At 35.8% G+C, this 24627-nt stretch overlaps 1 protein-coding gene across 1 annotated transcript in view; it reads left to right on the top strand.

The window, feature by feature from the left end:
* Positions 1–24627, top strand: part of Csmd3 (CUB and Sushi multiple domains 3) — a 1310498-nt gene that overhangs the window by 829119 nt on the left and 456752 nt on the right. The window contains exons 17-18 of the mRNA XM_087559497.1: positions 17370–17508; positions 20611–20798. Of these exons, the coding sequence (XP_087415623.1) occupies positions 17370–17508; positions 20611–20798 (327 nt within the window). The remainder of the gene's footprint in view (positions 1–17369; positions 17509–20610; positions 20799–24627) is intronic.

Here is a 24627-nt window from a genome sequence, read left to right as displayed (position 1 = left end):
TTTCTTTTTTATTGCGTAATTTAATTTACATTTCGAATTTAGCCCCTTTCCAGGTTTCCCCTCTGAAAAACCCCTATCCCACCTCCCTCCCCCGCTTCTATGAGGGTGCTTCCCCAGTCGCCCACCCACTCCCACCTCAGTGCCCTAGCATTCCCCTACACTGGGGCATCAAGCCTTTATAGGACCAAGGGCCTCTCCTCCCACTGGTGCTAGATAAGCCCATCTACTGCTACATATGCAGCTGGAGTCCTGGGTCCCTCCATGTGTACTCTTTGGTGGTGGTTTAGTCACTGTGACTTCTGGGTGGGAGCGTTCTGGCTGGTTGATATTGTTGTTCTTTCTCTAACTCCTCTATTGTGGTCCTTGTGCTCAGTCCAATCGTTGGCTATGACCATCCACCTCTGTATTTCTCAGGCTCTGGCAGAGTCTTTTAGGAGGCATCCATATTAGGCTCCTGTTAGCAAAAACTTCTTGGCATCAGCAATAGTGACTGAGTTTGGTGGCTCCATATGGGATGGATCTCCAGGTGGAGCAGTCTCTGGATGGCCTTTCCTTCAGTCTCTACTCCACTCTCTGTCCCTTTATTTCCTTTAGACTGGAGCAATTCTGGGTTAAAATTTTGAGAAGAGTGGGTGGCTCCATCCCTCAAAATGTAATAGAATAAATAGCTTCTGGAAAATGTTTAACATTGCAGTAAAAGTTTTTCATTCAAACATAAAAACCTTCAGAACAAACATTTAACATAGAATACGAACATGCTACAATAAATGCTTGTACTTTATTCCTTCCACATGAAAAGATACAATTGCAATTCATTTTAAATTATTCAAAACTATGAATTTTTATATACTACAAGTAGAAATATTAAATTATTTAATGAAATCTTACAAAACAAGGGGAGTGTGTTTGATTAGACAACACAGTCCTTTCTCCCAGTCCTTCTCTGTCCCACTTGTCTAGGAGTTCCAGCATTCTGGTATAATGACCTGACTATCATTATCAGTCTGCAAACTTTGGAAGTCTTTGATTTGGTTAAAGATAACCAAACCTAAAGAGAAAAGGTTGGTATCATAATGTATTCCCACTGATGATGTTGAATTAATATCTAGTAGTTTGAATATGGTTGTAAGAAAGGATTGAAGTCTACAATTTATTTAAAAAAAACTGACATGCCGAGCTAATTAACTAATGAAGTGTGGATTTGGCCTTACTGAAAAGGTTAACTTCTTCACGTAAAAGGCATTTATCTAGTCTCACCATAGTGACAATCAATTAGATGTTTTGTAAGCCTTGTAAATCTTGCATCTGCTAATGGGAAACAAAATACATGTTTCCACAATCATCACTGAAGGCAACTCAAACGAAATTCTACGAACACTTATCTTTATTAAGTATCATTCAATGATTTTTTTCATACACATTGAAAGTGTACCCTGAGTATAATTGGACCTATCTACGATTAACCTTTGCATGATATTCATTCCATAGAAACATCCCAAAACCATTAAGATTGTGATAATTGCTTAATATGGGGTACTTAGTGCAACTGAGTAGGGGATTTCAAAATGAGTTCCACAGAAAACTTCCCCCGAACCCTCATCATCTCTTTTCTTCAATCTCTTACTCATAGCAGCTGCTCTCTCAACCTTTCCACTTTGGCTGTACTCCCCACAACCTCACTCTTACCCGTGTTCATCTATAAACATTTTCTATGCAGTGCATGCACTGTGGTGAATGCCTGTTGATTTCATCACTGCACTCACCTTCAATGTGAAGTTTTCTCACTAATAAAATTCCTTTTTTAAAAAAATAGACATCTTTTATTTTCTTTCCCTGATGAGAATTCCTTCCAAGAGCTTCCAAGGCCATGGCCAGGCACACCTGTCTCGCGCATTCTAATTCCCTCTCTATCAGACAAACTGCTAAGAACCTAAGAATGTTAGCAAGGGGAGAGAAGAGCCTGATACAGTTGCATTTAAATTAAACTTAACTCTTCAACTGACTATGTGACTTTAGGTCTCTTTGGCCATAGGTACAATGTTCTTTTTCTTCATTTTCTTTGAAAAGGAACAATATATACTGGATTTCCTCCACTCTGCCATGCCTTATACTTTGAGTTATCCTTGAGTTCCAAATTCTGGAATTCCTTAAGGCTCCTACAGAACACCACATGATGTAGCCTCTGGGATTTATTTTTATTTTATTTATTTTATTATATCTTATTTTGTAAGCAGTACCGCTATGTAGAAGGAAAATATTAAGAAGTGATCTAGGAGATTTTGTTTCCATCCTGGGATTTGGGAAATTCTTTTATCCATGCCATTCTGATGGATTAGATGACACCTGCCTCATTTTCTATGAAGACACTTTTGTTTGTTGTTGATACCTCACATGATCTTATCACCATCACTCAACTTTGTTCTCATACAATGTTCTGTATTTAATTTTGTTTCACCTACCATTTAGTTTATAAAAATTTGTGAGATGGTTTTTGACTTAGGGATTGATTCTTTGTCTTTTAGTAAACTGACCATAGTTCCTCTGCCATACACTTACCACAGTTATGTTTGACCCTGCAACCTCTTTTTACCTCACCCTGATCAATTTTGTATGTCCTACACGTTCCATAATTTTAATGGTTTTAGAATACTGATTTTCAAGTTTTCACAGAATTCTACTGACTAAGGTAGTGGAGTCAGCTACCACTAAATGATAACTTTAAAATATGTTTGTCACAAACAAAATTCATATAATCTGTGGGTATAGAAAAATGAGTTCAGATTAGGAAAATAGTAGAAATAGGTTCTGTACACAGAGTGAGAAAGGTTATTTTGATAGGGGCAGATATGGCAGAAATAGTTTTTTACTTAACAAAATAATAAGCTAAACAAGAGTGATAATTATGATAACTGAAGCAATATTACTGAACACCAGTAGAAAGCACTCATTCTAGGAAAACAAAATGTTCTGAACTAGGGATTCATCAAATACCTCAATTGGAAATACATCCGTAGCAACCAGTCCCCTGAGGAATGTATTTGGATAACAGGGAAGTTCTGATGTCATAGACATCATGACTGTCCTCTTTTTCCTTGAGAAAGTATTCTAGTATCTCAGGAAGGTGTCTTTCCTTTGCATTTACCTAAGGACCATTTTCCAGATGACTTATTCAAATAATTCCAATATAGTCCTTGTTTTTGAGAAGTTAGACAACAATGCTGAACTATGATCTAGCACATGGAATTCAGCTGGACATCCTTTTCCTTCACTGTTCTCATAAGGTCATTTCTATTTTAGGGTTCTTTCTATAATGTCCTTTGGAATGTACACTGACATTTTGTCATGTCTTTTTATTGTTCTTTTCCACCTGTAGATACAGGTGGGAAATTTTCCTAACACTTTAGCTGTTAAGTGACTCAATTGTTTAATGTGGTATAGGCAAACCTGGAAATTATATGAAAAGTATGAAAGGGCAACTGGTGACCAAGAACATTTGATATTGATTTTCTTTGGTTGGGGTGTGAACATTTTATATATACTAAACACAAGCTTCAAAAATATTTCCCCCACACCTCTTTTACATTCAAGTTATACTCTTTAGATAACCATCATCATCATCAATTTATCTCTTTTAGCCTATACAACTGCCTTTTAGAGAAGTTTTTCTTCTCTTTTCTATCCTATACTGTGCTTGTATGTCTTCGGAAGTCCTATCTTATCTGAAAGCCCCAAGTTAAAGCAGCATATAGACCGCTGTGCTCTGTCCCATAGAATGATGACTTCATCCCATGATAATATTTTCATTTGAGAAGCTGTCAAACATTTTCATTTGAGGTGTGTAGTAGAAAAATTCTCTCCCTTACTACAGGAACCTATGCATATTTGAAGTAGAGAGAGCATTTGTGACAGATCTTTTCAATCTACCTTCTGAGTTGTAGCTCAACTTTATGAATCCTTGTTTCTGTACTTTCCAATAACAAACCAACCAATGTATGAAGAGAACTAAAAATAGGCATCATACCAAGAGACATAGAATAAATCAAGAAAGTTCTTCTCAAGGTGTCAAAGAGTGAGTTCTAATTCACCCCAACTTTGCTGTTTAAAGAAACAAGACAATGGAACATAAATTCTTCTATCTCTGTTGCAGACACAAGGGAGACAAACAGTTCCTTGATGTGAGGATTTAGAGTCATTGGTTAATGTCATTTTAAAACTAAGGAATGTTACATAATCACAGTAAGGAATTCTGAAACATGGGGGGCTTAAATTACAGGATGAAAATAAGCATTTGGTTAGAAATTATCTGTAATTTTGGCATAAAATCTGAAGTATATATTTTATAATTTAGAGCTGGGTAATTTTATATCAACTGACAGAAGCTAGAGCCACTTAGTAAGAGGGAATATTAGCTCAGTAAATGCCCTGGGTAATACTGATTGGTGGTTACGGGAGGATCCAACTCACTCTCAGTGATGCTATAGTTGAGTAGATGGGTATAAATGATTTAAGAAACTAGTCTGATCAGGTTGAGGGGAAAAAACAGTAAGCAGCATTTACTAATGGCCTCTGTGTCAATTTCTGTCACCATGTTATTGCCTTGCGTTTCTTCCCTGACTTCCTTTGCCAGTACATGATATGAAACACTAAGCTCAGATAAACCCTTGTCTTGCCAAGTTGTTTTTGATCATGTATTCAATCAGAGCAAGAAAAGCCAAACCAAGACAATAATTAAAAAACAAATTGTTTCAATAGCTAAATCATAAAATTATATAATTCTTTATTGGAAACATGTTAAACAAATCTTAACACTAAAGTTCACATAATTAAAATAAAATTGTGGCTCACTCTTTCTTCTCTCCCAGTTTTCTCACTATTGTCCTTTCTTTTGGTTGGAGTGAGTGCTTTAAAGCTGTCTTGAAATTTTTATATTTCTTTGTTCACTATATTAATGATTTTTTATTCAGTATCAAACATTATATAACACATTCATGGTGACATCTCTAGGTTCTGCTTGACACATCCTTGTGTATTTCTTAAAAATACAGGAATATATTGTTTGTATTTTAAATTTAGAAATAAATTATTTCTCAAATTTTCTGAGCATATATGTTTCTTCATAAAATGTTTTTATCTGGATTTCTTAAGGTTCTGATGAATATCTATTTCCTGTTAAATGTTAGCAGTCTAAACTGTAGCCAATAGAGCCCTTTTTTATTTTAAGGCAAGCTCCAAGTAAAAATAGATGGACAATTGTTCTTTCTGGTTACATGATCATGTTCTTGAATATTATTAGGGGATAAAATATTCACTGAGCTTCTTTGTAGATAAAATGGATTTCATTTAATGAAATATATTGGAAGAACTGTGTAATTATATAGGCTCAAAGCTGGTAATTTAATTAAGATGCCTAGTTAAAATTGAGTGAACGAAAAGTTGTCTCTTATTGAGTCTCATAAAAATTTCAAACAATATGCTCTTTGCAGCCTCTCAAACAAGAAAAACAACACTAACAAATGTGACTATGAAGAATCAAAGCCAATGTTTCTGATAACTCTCTAATTGCTAACATTGACCCTTAGCTAAGTAGAAACAAAATTGTTAATTTTTTTCCCACAATATAGACAGTAGTGGTTTAGAGAGCCCAATGTTGGATGTCAACCTTTCAATCTCTATAATGAGTTCAGTCTTTCCACTCTCAATATATCTAAGAAAAAGTTATGGAACTAAGAGAGAGCTATGTATCTTTAGCTTCACTGTTTGTAACTGTTAGATTCATGGGGTGCGTAGGGTTTTTTACCACCATGTAGCAGAATAGTCATTTCGTCCTCCATAGTACAAACAGAATGCAAGCACTTCAGGAGACTTTCGCATGAAGAATATAGGTACATATGTGAAAGAAAGAATGCAGTCGCCAAGTGTATATGTGCTTATTCACTGAATTTACAGATATGTCTTTCTTGCAGAGCCCTGTAGATTCAACAGTTTGACAATTAAGAGGCATGAGAGCCTGCTATATTAACTACATACTCAAGCGTATACCTGGGATTGGTGTCTTTTTATTTATTTATTTTGTTATTTTTTTATTTATTCACTTTACATTCGGACATCCAGCCCCCTCTTCCCAGTCACACTTGTCATGCAGCTCCTCCTCTCATTTCTCCCTCCCCTTCTCCTCTGAGGAGGGGGAGTAACCCCCTGGTTATTATGCTACCCTGACACATCAAGTCACTGCAGGAGTAAGAGCATCATCTCCCACTGAGAACATACAAGGCCACTTGGTTAGGGGAAGGGGATTCACAAGCAGCCAACAGGTTCAGCGACAGCCCCCATTCCAGTTTTTGGAGGACCCGAACGAAGACCAAGCTGCACATCTTCTACAGATTTGGAAGTGGGTCTAGGAATAGCTGATGTTTGCTCTTTTGTTGGTGGTTCAATATTTGGAATTTCCCAAGGGTCCATGTTAGTTGGCTTTGTTGGTCTTCCTATGGAGTTGCTATACTCTCTGGAGCCCTCAATCCTTCTCCCCACTCCATTAGACTCCCTAAGCTCCATCGAATGTTTGGCTATGGGTCTTTGCATCTGTTTCACTTGCCTACTGGATAGAGCCAATCAAGGACAGTTATACTAGGCTCCTGTCTGCAAGCACAGCAGTATCATAAACAGTGTCAGGGATTGGTTCTTGCTCATGGGATGTGTCTCACATTGGGCTAGATATTGGTGGGCCATTCCCTCCATCTCTGCTCCCTTGACCCTACACACTTGTAGGCAGGAGGAATTTGGGATAAAAGGTTTTGTAGAAGTCTTATCCCCCCCCAAAAAAGAAGTCTTAGCCCAACATGGGGAGTCTTGCCTGGCTACAGGCGAGGGCTACTTTAGGTGCCATAAACCCCATTGCTAGGAGACTCAACTAGGGTCACCCCCATAGAGTCCAGGGATCTCCCCTAAATCCCACGTTTCTGTCACAACCTAATGATGTCCCCTTCACTGCCCACTGCTTGTTTCTCTTCACTCTCCCCTGCTCTCCCTACACATAATCCCCACTTTCCCCTTCCCATCCACTTTCTTACCCAGTTCCCTCTCTCTATCCACCTCCAATATCTATATCTATTTTATTTATCCTTCTGAGAAAGATTCAAGAATCCTCCCCTGGGCCTGCATTGTTATTTGCATCTTTGGATCTGGGGCTTATAGCATGTTTATCCTGTACTTTATAGCTAAGATCCACTTATCAGTGAATACATACCATGCATGTCCTTTTGATTTTGGGTCACCTCATTCAGGATGATATTTTCTATTTTCATCCATTTGCCTGAAAAATTCACGATGTCTTTTTTTTAAATAGCTGAATAGTATTCCATTGTATAAGCAAACCACATTTTCTTTATCCATTCAACAATTAATATATGGGATCTCATGAAACTGAAGGGGATGGACACAGTTAATAGGAGAAAATGACAGCCTACACATTGAGAAAAATGTCTTCATCAGTCCTACATCTGACAGAGGGCTAATGTACAAAATATATAAAGAACTCAATTAGACACCAAACCCAAAATGGGTTCAGAGCTTAATGGAATACTTGACAGAGAGAAGTCTCTAATATCCGAGAGACACTGAAGGAAATGTTCAACATCCTGAGTCATTAGGGAAATGCAAATCCAACCAACTCTGAGATTATACCTTACACCCATCAGATTGGCTAAGATCCAAAATGCTAGGGACAGCACATGCTAATGATGTGGAGTAAGGTGAATACTGTTCTATTGTTAATGGAAGTACAATCTTGTACAACCACTCTTTAAATCAATTTGGCAGTTTCTCAGAAAATTAGAAATAGTTCTACCTCAAGACCTATGTGTAGCACTCCTGGGCATACACCCAAGAGATGTTCTGCCATCCCCCATGGACACTTGATCAACTATGTTCATAGCAGCTTTATTTGAAATAGCAGGAAATTGAAAATAATCTGGATTCCCTACTGAAGAAAAGAATGAACTTCATAATAAATGAAATACAAGAAGAGATCATAGATTTATCACAAAAGCCTAGAACAGGACAATACCATAAATGGTTGAGTTTATTGGTGAATCAAGCACGAAAGGACATATTTCTTGAATTTCTGACTTTCAAAAGGACTCGTTGCATCTTCTAATGTGACAGAAAACATTCCCAATACTTGTTGCTACCACTACCACCACCAAAAGGGAGCTATGGGAGCAGGACCTCCTTTATACAAACCTTAACTCTTCCCCCTGCCCCCAAAAAGCGAGAAATCTAATGTGAAGAAGGATGCCAGGTTTTTTATTCCAAGACTGGGACAGAGAATCAGCAAGTAGAGACTTTCCCACAGTGCACTTCACTACACAGAGGGTTATTTTGGATGAATGGGTTAAGGTAAGTAAAGGTTTGAAAATGAGATATAGAAAGTTTAGACTATATTTGCAAGATGTTTGTTTTTAGGAAGAGGGAGATTTGACAATGCATATTTGAAGTAGAAGTCAGAAAAAAAGTGAATGAAACCATGCTTTGTGTCTGCTCTAATGATTTCAGAATGCTCCATAAAATGCTTACTCAAGCAAAAACATCCTTGCCCTCAGAATAGATCTCCCTGAATTGTTCTCGTTTATGTTTCCTCCCACTCCCTAGTGAGATATCTGAGAAAATTTTTAGAATGAATAGGATGGAACTGGAGTCCCTGGAGAACTGTTTGGAGGCAGGGCGGGACTTGCATGCCTGATGAACTTCCTCATTGAAGATAAGGGGTTTTCTCTTGAATCTCAATTAGCCACAGAGGGAAGGAAGCCCTTCTGCACAGACATCACATTCTCTGTGGAGAGGGTTCTTTTGAAGAAGCAATTAAAGTAACAACTCTATGCATATATCAGAACTGATTTGTAATTCTAATACAATGTCTGTTCACGCATGCACACATTCTTCTTAAAGGATGAACACCTTTTTTTTTTACATTTATATAATACTGAGTTTCATCAGGTGGTCGACCATAAAGAAACAAATAATAGCCATTGACACAGTTTAACATTTCCTTTTTGCTAGGCTAAATTTGAAAAAGAAAGAAAAGGATCATGACACTTGAAGAAGTGAATCAAGACTCGAATTTCTGGATCATTCAAACTCTTTCATTATTGTGAATATAGCTTTATCTTTTCAGTGATAGATTAAAATTTGAATGTGCCTTAATTTTACTGAGTCACCTTCGAACGTTCATAGGTTAGATATGTCAATGATCATTTACCAGAGCCACAAATACAAAGCAAATTATAGAAAGGCAGGAAGAATAGAGGCAGCAATGTATGATGTTGTGGGATGGTGTGTTCATCAGGTACCTTTCCACAGAAGGATCATCTCTCTGCCTGATAGCTGGATTGCCTGCTTTCTAAATTACTTGTTGTTAAATCTATTATCAAAACCCAGCTTTATTTTTGGTTGTGAGCCTAGCCTTTAATAGCTGAGCCATACAGTTGTCTCCTGAGAGGCTCAGCAAGAGTATGACAAATGCTAACAGCAAACCATTGAACTGAAAATGGGACCCCCATTGGAGGAGTTAGAGAAAGGATTGAAGGAGCTGAACGGGCTTGCGACCCCATAAGAACAACAATACCAACCAACCAGAGATCCCAGGGACTAAATCATCATCCAAAGAGTACACATGGACAGACCCATGGCTCCAACTGCATGTGTAGCAGAGGATGACCTTGTTGGGCACCAATGGAAAGAGAAGCCATTGATCCAGCCAAGGCAGGAACCCCTAGTGTAGGGGAATATCAGGGCAGGGATGTGGGAAGTGTTGGGTGGTTGGGGGAAACATACTTATAGAAGAAGGGGGAGGGGGAGAGTGTTGGGGGGTTATGGACAGGAAACCGGGAAAGGGAATAATATTTGAAATGTAAATAAAAAATATCCAATAAAAATCTCAGCTTTAAATGTTTAATTCCCTTGTGAGTAATCAAATATAACTTGTCTACTGACTTTAAGTCTTGCTATGAAACTTCTAACTTTCTTAGAACTGTTATTGAAGAGAATTTTATCTTAACTCTATTGGACGATTATAGGTACTTTTTGGTTTTTTAATTTTAATTTTATTTAATCTCTTTTTACAGTCCAGACTTTATCCCCATCCTGGTCCACCCTCTGACTGTTCCACATCCCATAACTCCCCACCCGCTTTCGACTCCATGAGAATGTCCCCACCCACCAGATCTCCCCAATTCCTGGTGCCTCCAGTCTCTTGAGGGTGAGGTACTTTTTCTCTGAGTCCAGACCCAGCAGTCCTCTGCTGTACATGTGTTGGGGGCCTCATATCAATTGGTATGTAGCTTAGTTGGTGGCCAGAGATCTCAACGGTCCAGTTTAGTTGAGACTGATGGTCTTCCTACAGGGTCTCCCTCCTACTCAGCTTCTTCTAGCTTTTCCCTAATTCAACTACAGGGGTCAGCAGATTCTGTCTATTGGTTCGGTGTAAATATCTGCTTCTGACATTTTCAGCTGCTTGTTGGGTTTTTCAGAGGACAGTCATGATAGACCCCTTTTTGTGAGCACATTATAGCCTAAGTAATAGTGTCAAAACTTGCGCCCCTCCTTGAGCTGAATCCCAATTTGGGCCTATCACTGGACCTTCTTTTCCTTAGGCTCTTCTCTATTTTTGTTCCTGCAGTTCTTATAAACCAGAATAATTATGGGTGAAAATTTTTGACTGTGGGATGGCAACCCCATTGCACACTTGATACCTTGTATTTCTGCTGTAGGTGAACTTTAAAAGTTTCCTCTCTCCACTATAGGGCATTTCATCTAAGGTCCATCACTTTCAGTCCTGAGAGTCCCAGGTCTCTGATATATTCTGGAGGGTGCTCCCCACTTCTATGTCCTGAGGTTGCCTGCTTCCAATTCTTTCTGCTGGGCTTCAGTACTGTTCCCCTCACCCAAAACCTGATCATGTTCCCCTCTTCACCTCCCTGACCCTTTTCCCACCTAGGTCCCTCCCTCCTGTGATTGCTTTCTCCCCCTCCCAAGTACGATTAAGGCATTCTCACTTGGGTGCTTCAGCTTGTTAACCTTATTGAGTTCTGTGGATACTATCCTATGTATTCTATACCTTATTTTGGTCTAATATCTACTTATTATTGAGTCTATACCATACATGTCCTTTTGGGTCTGAGTTTCCTCATTCATGATGATATTGTCTAGTTCCATCATTTGCCTGCAAAACTTAGGATGTCTTTGTTTTTAATAGCTAAATAGTATTTCATTGTGTAAATGAACCACATTTTCTGTATCCATTCTTCTGTTGTGGGACATCTGGGTTGTTTCCAGCTTCTTGCTATTACAAATAAGGCTAAACATGGTGGAGCATGTGTCCTTGTAGTATGGTAGGATATCTCTTTGGTATAAGCTCAAGAGTTGTATAGCTGGGTCTTCAGGGAGATCTCTTTCCAATTTTCTAAGGAATCTTCAGATGGACTTCTACAGTGGTTATACCAACTTGCAATCCTACCAGCAATGGAGGACTGTCCCTCTTTCTTACATACTCACTAACATGTGCTGTCACCTGATCTTAGTCATTCTAATTGATGTAAGGTGGAATCTCAGGATCATTTTGATTTGCATTTCCCTGATCACTAAGGAATCTGAACATTTCTTTAAGTGCTTCTCAGACATTTGAGATTCCTTTGTTGTGAACTCTATACCTCATTTTTTGATTGATTTGTTTGGTGTTTTGGTGGTTAGCTTCTTGAGTTCTTCATAATTTTTGGATATTCGCCCTCTATTGAATTTGGAGTTAGTGAAGACTTTTTCCCAATCTGTAGGTTGCTGGTTTGTCCTATTGACTGTCCTTCGCCTTACTGAAGCTTTCCAGTTTCATGAGGTCCCAAGTTTTATATGGGTCTTTAAGTATGCTGGGTGTTTTGAGTGTCTTACTTTTTAGTAACACTAAATAAATGAACCAATACTAGAATACAGTTTTTAATAACAAGTTTTACTTATTAGAGAAATTAAATTGGAGGAATGAACTAGGTCACCCTGGTATTACTTATATGCATGCTGTTTGCATTACTGTAAAATGGAAATAGTATATGCAACAAGCTGTATCTTACTAATACAGCCACGGTTTCCCCTGTATTACTGACTTTCCTGTACTAGTGATAACATATTTTGAAGAAACCACATTAAGAGAGAAAACATTCATTCTGTCTTGATATTCCAGAAGGGAATTTCATTGTGGCAGGGAAGAGGTGCTATCAGGAGGTAGAGGACTGACTATCAGTCAGAAGTCAAAGGAAGAGTAAAAGGAAATAGGGTCAGATTTTAAAACCTCAAAGCTTGCATCTAATTCCTTCCTCCTCCAAGTTTCACCTCATAAGGGTTCTACAAACTTTCCAAACAAGAACACTTGGATAAAGGGTTCAAAAACACGACCCTAAGGAGAATCTTTTTCATTTATACCCACAACGTTTCTTTACTTATCAAATGCTGGAGATCATATACTCAGATATCTCTGAGGTACAGACCCAACCATTTCTTTCCATATCTGCTTATGCTTTCTCGAAGAGATTCATGAGAACTAAACAAAATAACCAAAGGATCAGGATGGACCTTCTTTTTAGCACTAGGAATTGTTGATTGCCTTATAATGCTATATTTGTATTCTTTGAATATATATTTTAACAAGCTTCCTAGGTACCCACCAATTTTATAATACTTGTATCTTATAATTTCTGAAAATATATTATAAACATTTACATAAAATTTTCCTTTCTTTAACTAGAAAGCACACTGCCATTTACTTTTCTCCCACACACAGTAGCATTTTTTATTTCCTGATTTCTCTCATCTATGTATGCTTTAAACTGTCTTTTTGCAACCTTTTCTTCAGGACGTTGAATTGTGTGTTTGTTTATTTGTGTTTATTTCCAGTCTCTTGAACATTGCCTAATTTCTATTGTGTATCCAGAACCTTACCCTGAGCTCAATGTGCCCTTGTTTTACATCATGCTTTATACATCTACCCGCCTTATAGGAATGCTCTCTGAACTAGAGAGGCACTCAATAGTTAAGAGCACTTGATGCTATTTCCAGAGGATGTAACTGAACATCCCATACCCATATCAGGCATCTCACAGATGCCTATAATTCTAGCTCTAGGGAATCCGGTGGTATCTTCTGGCCTCTGCAAGCTCCTACTCACACATGGTTTTCACTCATGGAAACACACAAACACATAAGTTAGAGGAAGAATAATAATTTTAAAAACTTTAAAATTTGTGTATTTATGTGAGGTAATGTAACGTTGTTAGCATGGAGTTTAGAAGCTTTACGTTACATTAAAAAAAATCTTTGCACCAATGAATGGTCTAACCTAGATTTGCACCAGGATCTGTCTCCATAAAGCTGTAGTAAAGAGAGTAAGCATTGCCTGGATATTTTTTCTTAGAAAATTACTATAATCAATTTAAAACATATAGTTGCTAACTTGTAATTGAAAGATTTTAATTTGAATCCAAACTCTGAGAATAACGTGGGCCTGAGATTTATATCAAATCATAGACTCTATTATTTCTCCCATCTTTGCATTAGAAAATAGAAAAAAAAGCAAAATTGTTTTTGAATAGGGAAATAGATTATAACTTTATTTTATAAGACTATTCAGGATTATCATGATAGAAGGAACTGAAATAAATTGCTCTGAAAGAGGGACAAGATTTTTTTATTTATTTTTAATATAGTTATTCATTTTCCTTTCCTTTTGTTAGATATTTTATTTGCATTTCAAATGTTATCCCCTCTCCCAGTTTCCATCCCTATCCCATCCCCCTCTCCCTGCTTCTATGAGGGTGCATCCCACCCACCTATCTTGCTATACAGTGCCCCCCCACAAATGTAAGGAGAACTGCAATATTCTTGTTTCTGCCACCATTGGCATGGCTGTCGATGAAGCCGGTATTAGAGATATGTGTTTTCCTTGACTCCTGAGGCATCTCAGCATACTACTTGACAAATAGAAACAATTTTAAAAGTTATAAGTGTGTTGCAAAAAAAAGTATGATTGAATAAAGAAAGGAATTTGAATTATTGAGTAAGCTTTCAAAAAGACCTCTTTAGGCTTTTAGCTTTTTTCCTGCTAAGGACTTCTGAATTTCTTTTACCACTTAGTGATAATGCCTGTATTTGGTATTTTTTTCTTTGGTTTATCACCTTTAAATGTGAGAATATGTACAGAGTTACTTTAAGTATAAAATATATTGGGATTTCAGAAGCATTGAAAGTACTATTTATTTCAAGCTTTTGGAGAATAACAAGTATATAAATTTTGTTATTTCATTGATACTGTTTAGGATAAGTCAAATGACAGTTAGTGGAAATGAGAATTAATTCTATATAAAGAGAATTACTGTGTAATTTTCTATTTTTATAAGTACGATGTATCAAATTGTAAAATTTAAGCAACTAATTGCTTTTCTTTTCATATTATCACCCATGCTGCATTTGGCTTTTCATAAATGCTATCTACCTTATTAACATTTTCATCAGTGCCAGGGAGTGATTTGAAAATTCAGTTCGCTTCTGCTGCCTTTTGAAATGCTGTCAACTCTGGGGTGCTTTCTGCTGTAGGTTCCCTTGTTCTCTTGAGTGTCCCAGTCTTCCTTTTGCCTGCATTGTGTACTCTGGGGTCTTTGTTGCTGTTCTGCAGCTTCTCTATCCTCGAATTCACTAGATAGACAGCCCTTTTAGATCAAGAGACTGTTCTTGACTGACCCATCTGAGCAAACTCCTCTCTTCTTAGGTTTCCAGTCTTCTGTAGATTTTGTCATCATAATTATGGAGAGAATCTACTTCAGCATATGTGATAGTCTTCATAGGACCACACTGGGTAATATCTCTACTCAACAGTGAACTTTCAGAAGGCATAAGAGACACCCCTGTAATGATTGTTTTTAAAGAATTCACCCATCTCTTTCCATCGTTCTTTGGATGGATGGATCAAGCAAAGTGCCTCTCAGTGCCTTACTTTTTAAACCATTTTTAGCCCTTTGTCAATTACTAATTATATGACTCATTGCATCATTTAATGACTAGATGAATAAATGCTTTCCTAGGATGACAGGAATTGATGACATAATAAAACTGTATATATATCTGCTGAATATAATCTGTACCTTTTCCTAATAAAATAGAGAATCTAATTCTCTATTTATTTTAAATTATCTTAATTTGAGTGACTATTGAGCACATAGGTTCATATTTGAAACATGTAATAACCCTGAGGGAAACTAATTTATATGTCATACAAACATTAAGGGTACATAATCCTCATGACAATGATTGCTTTGGAAAGCTTTTAGAAAACAATAATGGAATCAGTTAAAGAATAAGATTCGTTGGTTAATGAACATTCTCATATAAATAGCATGTCTTTAATTTCACCTAGAAAATACTTCACTCAAGCCAGAGGAGTTTGCATATGCAGAATGAAGGTGGCTATGACTATAGCATACATATTTGAAGCCCACCTGAGCCACCATAATTTATGTCTCATAGAAACAAAACCAAGCTTCAAATTAACGACAGCTTTATCAAATGGATGTTTTATAATGATTTTTTCTTAGTTTTCATAGCTATAGCATAGATGTTAGTCTCTATGAGTGCAGAAGTTAGGAAGGTGTTTCATATGTGCTATACCTGGGCATTCCTGGAATGAGATTATGGTAATTTTGGGCTAAAACGGGAGACATAGCTGAAAACCTGAGGGTAGTTTTAGGATGTGTTGGATGTGGGAATAAGACATAAACAAAAATGACGTCAAGAACTTTGTCAGGCCTTTTGCTTTACACTACTATATACATACACATATCATTGAACAATGCATTGAAAATAAATAAATATTAATTATTAATTAATTAATTTTGAGGAAACTATTTGAGTTTTTTCCCAGCTTGTAGAACTTTCATCAGGTATTCTCTTTGCAAGTTTGTTCATCCAATTTACAATGTGATGTTTATACTCAGTGTCCCAACAATGCTGTCTTTGTGGTTTCACTTGTTATTGAATTTAAGGAAATATAGAGAATAAAGTGCAATATTAATTATAGTGTTAGGTAGAAGTTTAATTTAATGTGAACAAGTAAAACAGATCAGCATATTTGTCTAGGAAATGATGATCTGATAACTCCAAAATATAAAGCACAGATTTGACAGTTGAACCAGAACAAAAGATCAAATAACAGGGGAAGAATAGCAGTAGAGAATGAACTAATGATGCTGCACACTCTCCTACTTACTTTTCTATTTTTTGTTTTTATTGGATACTTTATTTATTTACATTTCAAATGTTATCTCCTTTCCCAGTTTCTTCTCTATAGAACACCTTTCCCATCCTTCCTCCCAATTGCTTCAATGAGGGTGCTCCCCCACCCATGCACCCACTCCTGCTCCCTACACTGAGGCATCTGGTCTTCCAAGGACCAAAAGCCTCTTCTTCCATTGATGTCCTACAAGGCCATCCTTTGCCACATATGCAGCTGGAGCCATGAGTCCCTCCATGTGTAATCTTTGGTTAGTGGTTTAGTCCCTGGGAACTCTGAGGGTTCTTGTTGCTTGATGCTGTTCTTCCTATGGGTTGTAAACCCCTTCAGGTTCCTCAGTCCTTTCTCTAACTCCTCCATTAGGAAACCCATGCTTAGCTCAATGATTGGCTATGAGCATCTGCCCCTGTATTTTCAGGTTCTGGCAGAGCCAATCTGGAGACATTTATATCATGCTTCTTTCAACAAGCATTTCTTGACGTCTACAATAGTGTCTGGTTTGGTGTCTGTATATGGGATGGAGGATGAATAGCTGAATAGCTAGAAGTGACCTGCAAAGTGTGACTGTGTCACAATTTACAAATATATGATCTTTTTAAGGGGATGCTCCTTTAATCACAGAGCGAATTAAGTACATGGATCTTTACATTCAAAATAGTATTAATTACCACTTAATTGGCATGTTAAGAGATTCATTTAAATCATAGTTGGACTACATATGGGAGTTCAATCATCTCAGTACTTAGGATGCAAAGGCAAAGAGATTGTGGTGAGTTGGTAAAACCGATCCTTTTACTGTGACAGCATAGTCTGAATAACACAAACTTGTCTCATTAGATAGATATATAGATAGATAGATATTAGATTTATGAATGAGAGATAAATGATAAGTAGATGATATATAGATGTTAGATTGATAATAGATAGATGATAGATGAATAATAGTTTGATAGATGATAAATAAATGTGATTGAAAATATATATAGGTATTCCCACGTATATATAACTTATTCTGAAAAGTCTATTCATAATGTTCTCTGGTTTCATCTTCCAGCTCCGTGTGGTGGCCACTTTTCAGCTCCAAGTGGAGTAATTCTCTCACCAGGGTGGCCAGGATACTACAAAGACTCTTTGAATTGTGAGTGGGTGATTGAAGCTGAACCTGGACACTCTATCAAAATTACATTTGAAAGGTCTCTGCAAATATTTTTTCTATCTTGTAATGAAATGAATAGATGTTATAGTTGGCATTTGCCGTTTCCCTTACCACATCAATAACTAATTTTATTAGAATAGTCAATTGCTGTTTCTTGAATGCTTAAGAACTTCTACCCCTTTTGACCTTTCAGTCTGTTCTCAAGTTAATTTTTTATTTGTTTATTGTTATAGCTTTACTGTTAAGTAATGCAGGACCATTTCGTTTGTGTATATGCACAATACTGAAATATGAATATATGACCTTTACTTTAATGAGTTTAGTTGTCTTGTGTTTTAAAAGGGCTCATGAGTTTAGTTCAGCTAGATTTCCAAGAACAAAAGTCATATAAAAAAATTCAATTCTATCACTTACAGTTACTATCATTTAATTACCCAAGTATACCCAGGATGTATTCACCATTTTCCCCTGGTGACCACATTTGTTGAAAATTTTTATATGTCCCTAGCTATACAGACACACATAATATATATGTTTAATATACATATGTAATATGTATATTAAACAAATGAAATATTTACTGTTGATCAGTCATGTAGAAACATACTTTAAAAGGACTTTTGTAATACATTAAACTTTACCATTTATTAAACACAAAAGCAGAATTGATTAACTGAAATGAGTGTGCTCTTTTACTTTCAAATAGAATTAAATCTTGACTTTGATACATAGGACATAGGGTTCTGTGGTTTAAAGAGCAGAGATTTATATTCATAAAATTCTATCAACCAGGAGCCTGAAATCAAAGGCTCCAGTGGTTTGTTATTTTGGTTTCTTTGGTTTTGTCTTCTATACACCTTTACACGATATTTTTTGTTCCTTTTCTCTCTCCCTGTTTTCTATCTATCTGTGTTCCTCACTTTTCTCTTTCTTTGTCTCTGTCTCTCTGTCTCTCTCTCTCTCCCCTGCTCATGTGTTTTGGAGTCCTATCCTCTTTTTCACATATATGAGAATATGTTGGATTGAAATCCACTCTCATGATCATTTTAAATCTTAATTTCTGCTTTAAAAGGTTTTTCTCCATCAAAAATTCTCATGAGTGGAGGGTTAACATTTTAACATGTGGATTCATTGGGGCATAATTTAGCACACAAAAGTTATATACGTATATATATCCATTATTTTTAGTTTTTCAATAGCATTATCGTACAGCTCAGGCCACTTACTGTGTAAGCCAGCATCATTTTGAACTCTCAGTCTTCTCTAAGTAATACCATGTGTAGCCTAAAGTATACATTTTAAAAATCAGAACAGTTTTGAATGTTGAAACAGCTTAGACATGCCTGTAGCCTCTGCATTTCAAGATCTGACTCAGGAAAACTATCAAAATTATGGCCCTGCAACAGTTAGACTGCCTTAAGAAACAGTTCACTGAGCTCTTCAGTGTTTCAGCCCAAAATGAGCACAGTTGTGTTAATAGTTTTCTTCCTAGCATTCTCCACATATACATCCTGAAATGTTCTTCTTGGGACTCGGTCCTTCTGCCCGTTCTTTCTTCATGCCCATGACAGAATAAAACAGTTTTTAAAAATCACACTAAACATGCTCTGTGGGGGTGGTGAGGGTGCATTAAGGATGTCAGAGGACAACCTGGGAAAGTTGCTGCTTTGTTTCTACGTGTGGGTCCTGGGGATCAGTCTTCTGTAAGGTAGGGTTGTATGGTAATTGCCTTCACCTGCAGAGAGCTCTCTCACTGGAAATTATTTGAAGAAAATACATGTAAAACACGCTTTCTTTCCTTCGTTCTTAAAATCCCTTGAGTATTTAAAACATTCCATGTCCCTTTTAAAGAAAAGTTTTGACTTTTGGATAATAACCTTGTAATGGCTGCTCATTTTGGCAGCAGATGGATGAGCAAGTTCTTCACGTTACTGAGCAAACAGCTTTTATGCATTATCTTAGAGAAATTAAATCATCACTTGCAATCAGATGTGAAGACTTTAACTGCATCCTTTCATGTATTTTGACCTTATACTGTGTTGATTCTTCTGTTTTCCTCTAAAGGTGATGTTGAGAAAGCCTTAGGAAGTGACTAACACATAATTTTCTGAAAATAAGTCTCATTCTCTTTGTAGTAGCGCTTTAAAAAAATAATGTTTTAGTGAGGATAGGTAACAATGGAATTCACTATTGGATATTGAATAATATATAACATTATAATAGAGGCGATATGCTTATTATAGCCCCTAGAATACTCTCCTAATCTTTATTTTATAGAAGTTCTTTGCATTAATGACATTGACTTTTATAGAGTGTGAACATTTGTTTTTATTTCCCATGAAAAAAATGTATATTGAAATGAAACTTTTAAATTAAATTTATTGCAAAAGTATAAATGAGTAAAAACGTCATACAACCCAATTAAATAAACACAGTGTACACATTTTAATGAACTTACATAATATTAGAATGATCTTTGAAAAGCTGTGCATTTTCATATCAACTCGTAGACTTTCAGTTTGAGACTTTCAGTTTGAAATATATTTTACGATTAAGAGGGGACCTCGATTTTACGTCTTCAGCACTGACACCCCACCTGGTACCTCACAACCACATGGAACTCAGCTGCAGGGAACCTGATATCCTTGCCCACTCTGTAAGCATGTCACTGATGTGCACAATTTCACATGCCAACACATATAGTAAAGATAAAAATAAGTTAAAGATCTTTGAAGCATTATATAATTATTTTTCAGTTTATATAGAGCAGAAACCAGATTTGAAATGTAAGAAATATAATAAATATAAAACAATATAGTTTTCCATAGAATTGGAGCTAGCAAGTACAGAAGTGGCTACTTCAAGAATATGTTTTTTTAAAATATCATTTACTAAGGAATACCTATAACACTCAGCAGGTACTTTTCTTATGAGTGTATATTTCTGACTAGTAATTCCCTAACACAAGATCCTGATATTTAGAACAGATAGCATTTTCACTTATATTGTAGGTACTAGGTAAAGTAAGAAATAATAAACATAGTTCAAAAATGAACCTTAATATTAGATTATGTAAATAGTAAATTCTGATTTCCCATATATGTTCTAATATGTTTCCAATTGTGCCTGTTCATCCTAGATTTCAGACTGAACTAAATTATGATGTTCTAGAAGTTCATGATGGCCCAAATCTTCTGTCACCCTTGCTTGGATCTTACAATGGCACACAAGTGCCACAGTTCCTGTTCAGCAGCAGTAACTTTATATACCTACTATTTACCACAGACAACAGCCGTTCAAACAATGGATTCAAGATTCATTATGAAAGTAAGTAATAACAAATATTATTTTATTTTCCCATTCTAATTGTTTCCCATCTGATATTATCTTCATATTATTAAGAAAAGTAATATATTTGCTTATTTATTCTTTTAAAGGAAAACTTCAAAATGGTTTCTCTTATAAGAAAGCATATGTTTCAGTGTCTTTATACAAGTAAATGGTTCAATAGATTTTTAAGCAGTAGTTACCTAATATTTGTATTAAAGAAAATACAGTGAAATATCAAATAAGTTTAGTACATTCATGTTTTAATGATTTATATGGCTTAGAGAAGCAAGTTCAGCTTGATATATTTGTAAGAATATCATTCCTTCTACACTTACTTTGCAAAATATATTTCTCTAGCATATATGAATTACTTATATGAATTACGAATATTGTCACTGTCAATTCAGTTTTGTTTTGTAAAAAGATTAAAAATATAAAGATTAAAGTGCAAAACATATATATTTATGGTTGATATAATAGCAAAAAGAATCTGTTAAAACAAGCTATAACTCAAAGTGTGAGAATCAGTTCAAAATAATCATAGTTTAGAGTTCACTGGTTTCTTTTTAAAAAGTCTTGGGGTTGGGTATTTAGCTCATTGGTAGAGCGCTTGCCTAGCAAGCACAAGGCCCTGGGTTCCGTCCCCAGCTCCGAAAAAAAAAAAAGAAAAAAAAAAGTCTTAAATAAGGCCGACAAGAAGGCTCAGCAGATAAAGGCTTTAGCTTGGCATGTCTGGCAAGCTATGTTGAATCTTAGAACCCATATAAAGGTGGAAGGTAGGCAAGGGTTCCATGAAGTTGTCTTCTGACCTCTGTATTTCCTCAGTGTCATAACCACACCCTACTGTACGCCATAAGTATAAGTACAGTAATATTAAAGTGTTTTAAATCTGAAATAATTATGCCTCACCTCTATGTCTGTGTGTATATGTGCTTGTGTGTGTATTTGTCTGCATGTACAGACTTCACACTTGAGTGTGTATGCTCTCTGTGTGTGCATTCATGTGTTTGTGTATGTACAGATTGTGTGCATGCATGTGTGTATGTCTCTGTGTTTGTGCATGCGCGTGTGTGCGTGCGTGCGTTCGTGCGTGCATTCGTGTTTGTCAGAATCTCATTTTCTAGTCCTGGACAGCCTAGACCTTGCTATGTTGACGAGACTGGCTTCAAATTCATAATCTACCTTCTTCTGCCTCCCTAGTGCTGATATTTAATACATATGCCACCACATGTGTATTCTGCTTTAACTTTCTAAATACTATTATTTATGTAGAATGTATCTTTGATTTACAAATATTTCACAAATGTATATATTTGTTATTATTACACATAAGTTACCTTATGTGTAATAGATATGTTTGTGTGTGTACATAAACTATTATACATAATTTCCACATTATATATGGAATGAATTTTCATGTAGTTTTACATGAAAAACAACTTTTGTAGATAAAACTTAAGTAACAAATTCTACAAAGTATTGTTATTTCAAGTATACACTTACATTATTTCTTCCTCTTCTCAAGCCTATTGCCAAGCCAAGTACCTCACAATACGCTTAGTGCTTGTGCAATGTATTATTTTGTAATCTTTCTGGATATCTTTCTTTGATAAATATTTCCAATGCCTTCATACACTTTCTAAATTATACATGTTATATTATAATACTTTTAGCTTTGAAATAGTATTATACATAATATTGTTTAGCTACATTAATTTCCTTTTATTTCAAGCTTTACCACATGGAAGTGTATCTCAACATAGTATTAAAAAAAGGTTTCTTAATTACTTGGAATTTAAACTGAGCTAAAGAATATTAGAATATGTAGTTTAAGTTATAATTTTAAAACTGAGTCAGGGGTGCAATCTTAAATGTCTATTTTAATACTAATTCTTGACAAAGATTAATGGATTTTTAATTCTCGACTGAATACTTTACATATCTCCCAGTTCACACGATGTTCATCACAAGTCAATCACAATTTTAAGGATTGCACGGAATCATGTTTGCAAAGTGTCAGAGTAAAAATGCCAATTCAGAAAATTCTTAATAAATGATAGCAAATTTTTTTCATATAAAAACCCAAGTAAATGAGGCATAAAGATGAGAAATGTAGGTACAACCTATTCCTTTTGTTGGCAAATTTGTCACTTTATAAGTCCAAGGAACTGGATTGTGGCTACTACTGATGTCCAGTTCCTCGGAGACAAAGTGGTGGCAGCACAGAATGAGGAAGTGAAGGGAAATAAGTGGCTTGCGCTGCTGTGGACAAGGCAGGATCCTGCAGCCAGCCACAAAAAAAAAAAAAAAAAAAAAAAAAAAAAAAAAAAATTAGGTCTCTCTTCTTGCCAGATTTATTTTATTAGTCTTATCATTCATTTAAGATTGTGAAATAATTTATACTGTCACAATTTGTTTGTTACCCACAAACAGAAGCTTGTTATCATTTGACAATTCATTAATAAAGTTTACTATATGAAATAAATCCCCTTTCTAAATGAACCATTCCCTGAGTTCAACGTCAATAGACTGTTTATCAGAACTTTAAAAATGCATTTGACAGCTAATTAATTTCTACTTTTAAAATCAAATTAGTAAAAGAAAATAGTTTCCCCTCTGATTCAAATCTATGGAAAGACCTATTGTAAACACACCATTTCTCACACTCTAGTTTTCCAATGTCTTTCATTTTTCCCCTACACTTTTTCCTCTAAAAGACAGAGAGCAAAATCTCTACTGTTTTTCTATTCCGTGTTACATTTCTATTGCTCCTGTACTCCTTTGGGTCTTGTATAGGCAAACATATTATTGTGGTATCATAGGTGATGCTTCCTCATCATTTCTAGCAGACAGTCTTAGCAACTTTCTGGTCTTCTGTATCATAATCTGTCTCTACTATCTTTCCCAAAGACACAGAACTCCAGGCAACTAAGGAATGCTGAAAGTGAGATAAATAGTCCTCTCTGGAGATGAGTCCCTAATTGACTAGGAAATACCAAGTAGTCAGCCCTGAAATTATATACATTCAAGCAATGGACAAAGCAAATTATATTTCTGTGTGTGTGTGTGTGTGTGTGTGTGTGTGAGAGAGAGAGAGAGAGAGAGAGAGAGAGAGAGAGAGACAGAGAGAGTAGCAATACCTAAAGAAAGTGATGCCATAAATTAGAGAGGGAGGAAAGGGTGTTATATGTCTGAGGGATCCGAGGGAAGAAACAGAAAGAACAGGATATAAGTATATTTTAGTTATAAGAAATTAAAGTGAATAAGTAAATACTGAAAAATACTTCAAGTTCAAAACCAAATATACAAAACTTAAGCATACTCTACTAATAAAATAGCATCAGGTTTAGTTTTCGACAGATAAAACATAAAAATATAATCTAACACTTCAGAATAGTACTAATTTATTCTATGACTGTAATTTTCCCCAAGGGGGGCACTTCTGTTTATTATGCTGTTTTGCCTAAAATCCAAATTCAGATATATATCAGGAAGTGTTCTGGGAACTATCTGATAAAATCTTCAAAACATAATTCAGTATAGTCTTCCTGACTACCTGAATAAGGAACACATTGAGATTATAAATGAGTTCTCAGCAATCGATAGCCATAGACAACGTTTAAACTCTAATACAAGGAAGAGATGTTAGAAACCAGGAGTTAAAATGTTCAAAAAATTATTATATGTGATAAAATTATCAATTCTGCTTTCAAATTTCATATAAACACTTCCACGATCATAAAAAAGAAGTCAGAACAACTTTGTGTAATTGGATATAACACCAATACAAATGTCTGATAATTATGAATCCTATCAATAATAAGAA

Source organism: Rattus norvegicus, chromosome 7, assembly GCF_021556685.1.
Source record: "Rattus norvegicus strain SHRSP/BbbUtx chromosome 7, alternate assembly SHRSP_T2T, whole genome shotgun sequence".
In the NCBI taxonomy this organism is placed as follows: Eukaryota; Metazoa; Chordata; class Mammalia; order Rodentia; family Muridae; genus Rattus; species Rattus norvegicus.
This window is presented reverse-complemented; position numbering and strand designations above follow the sequence as displayed.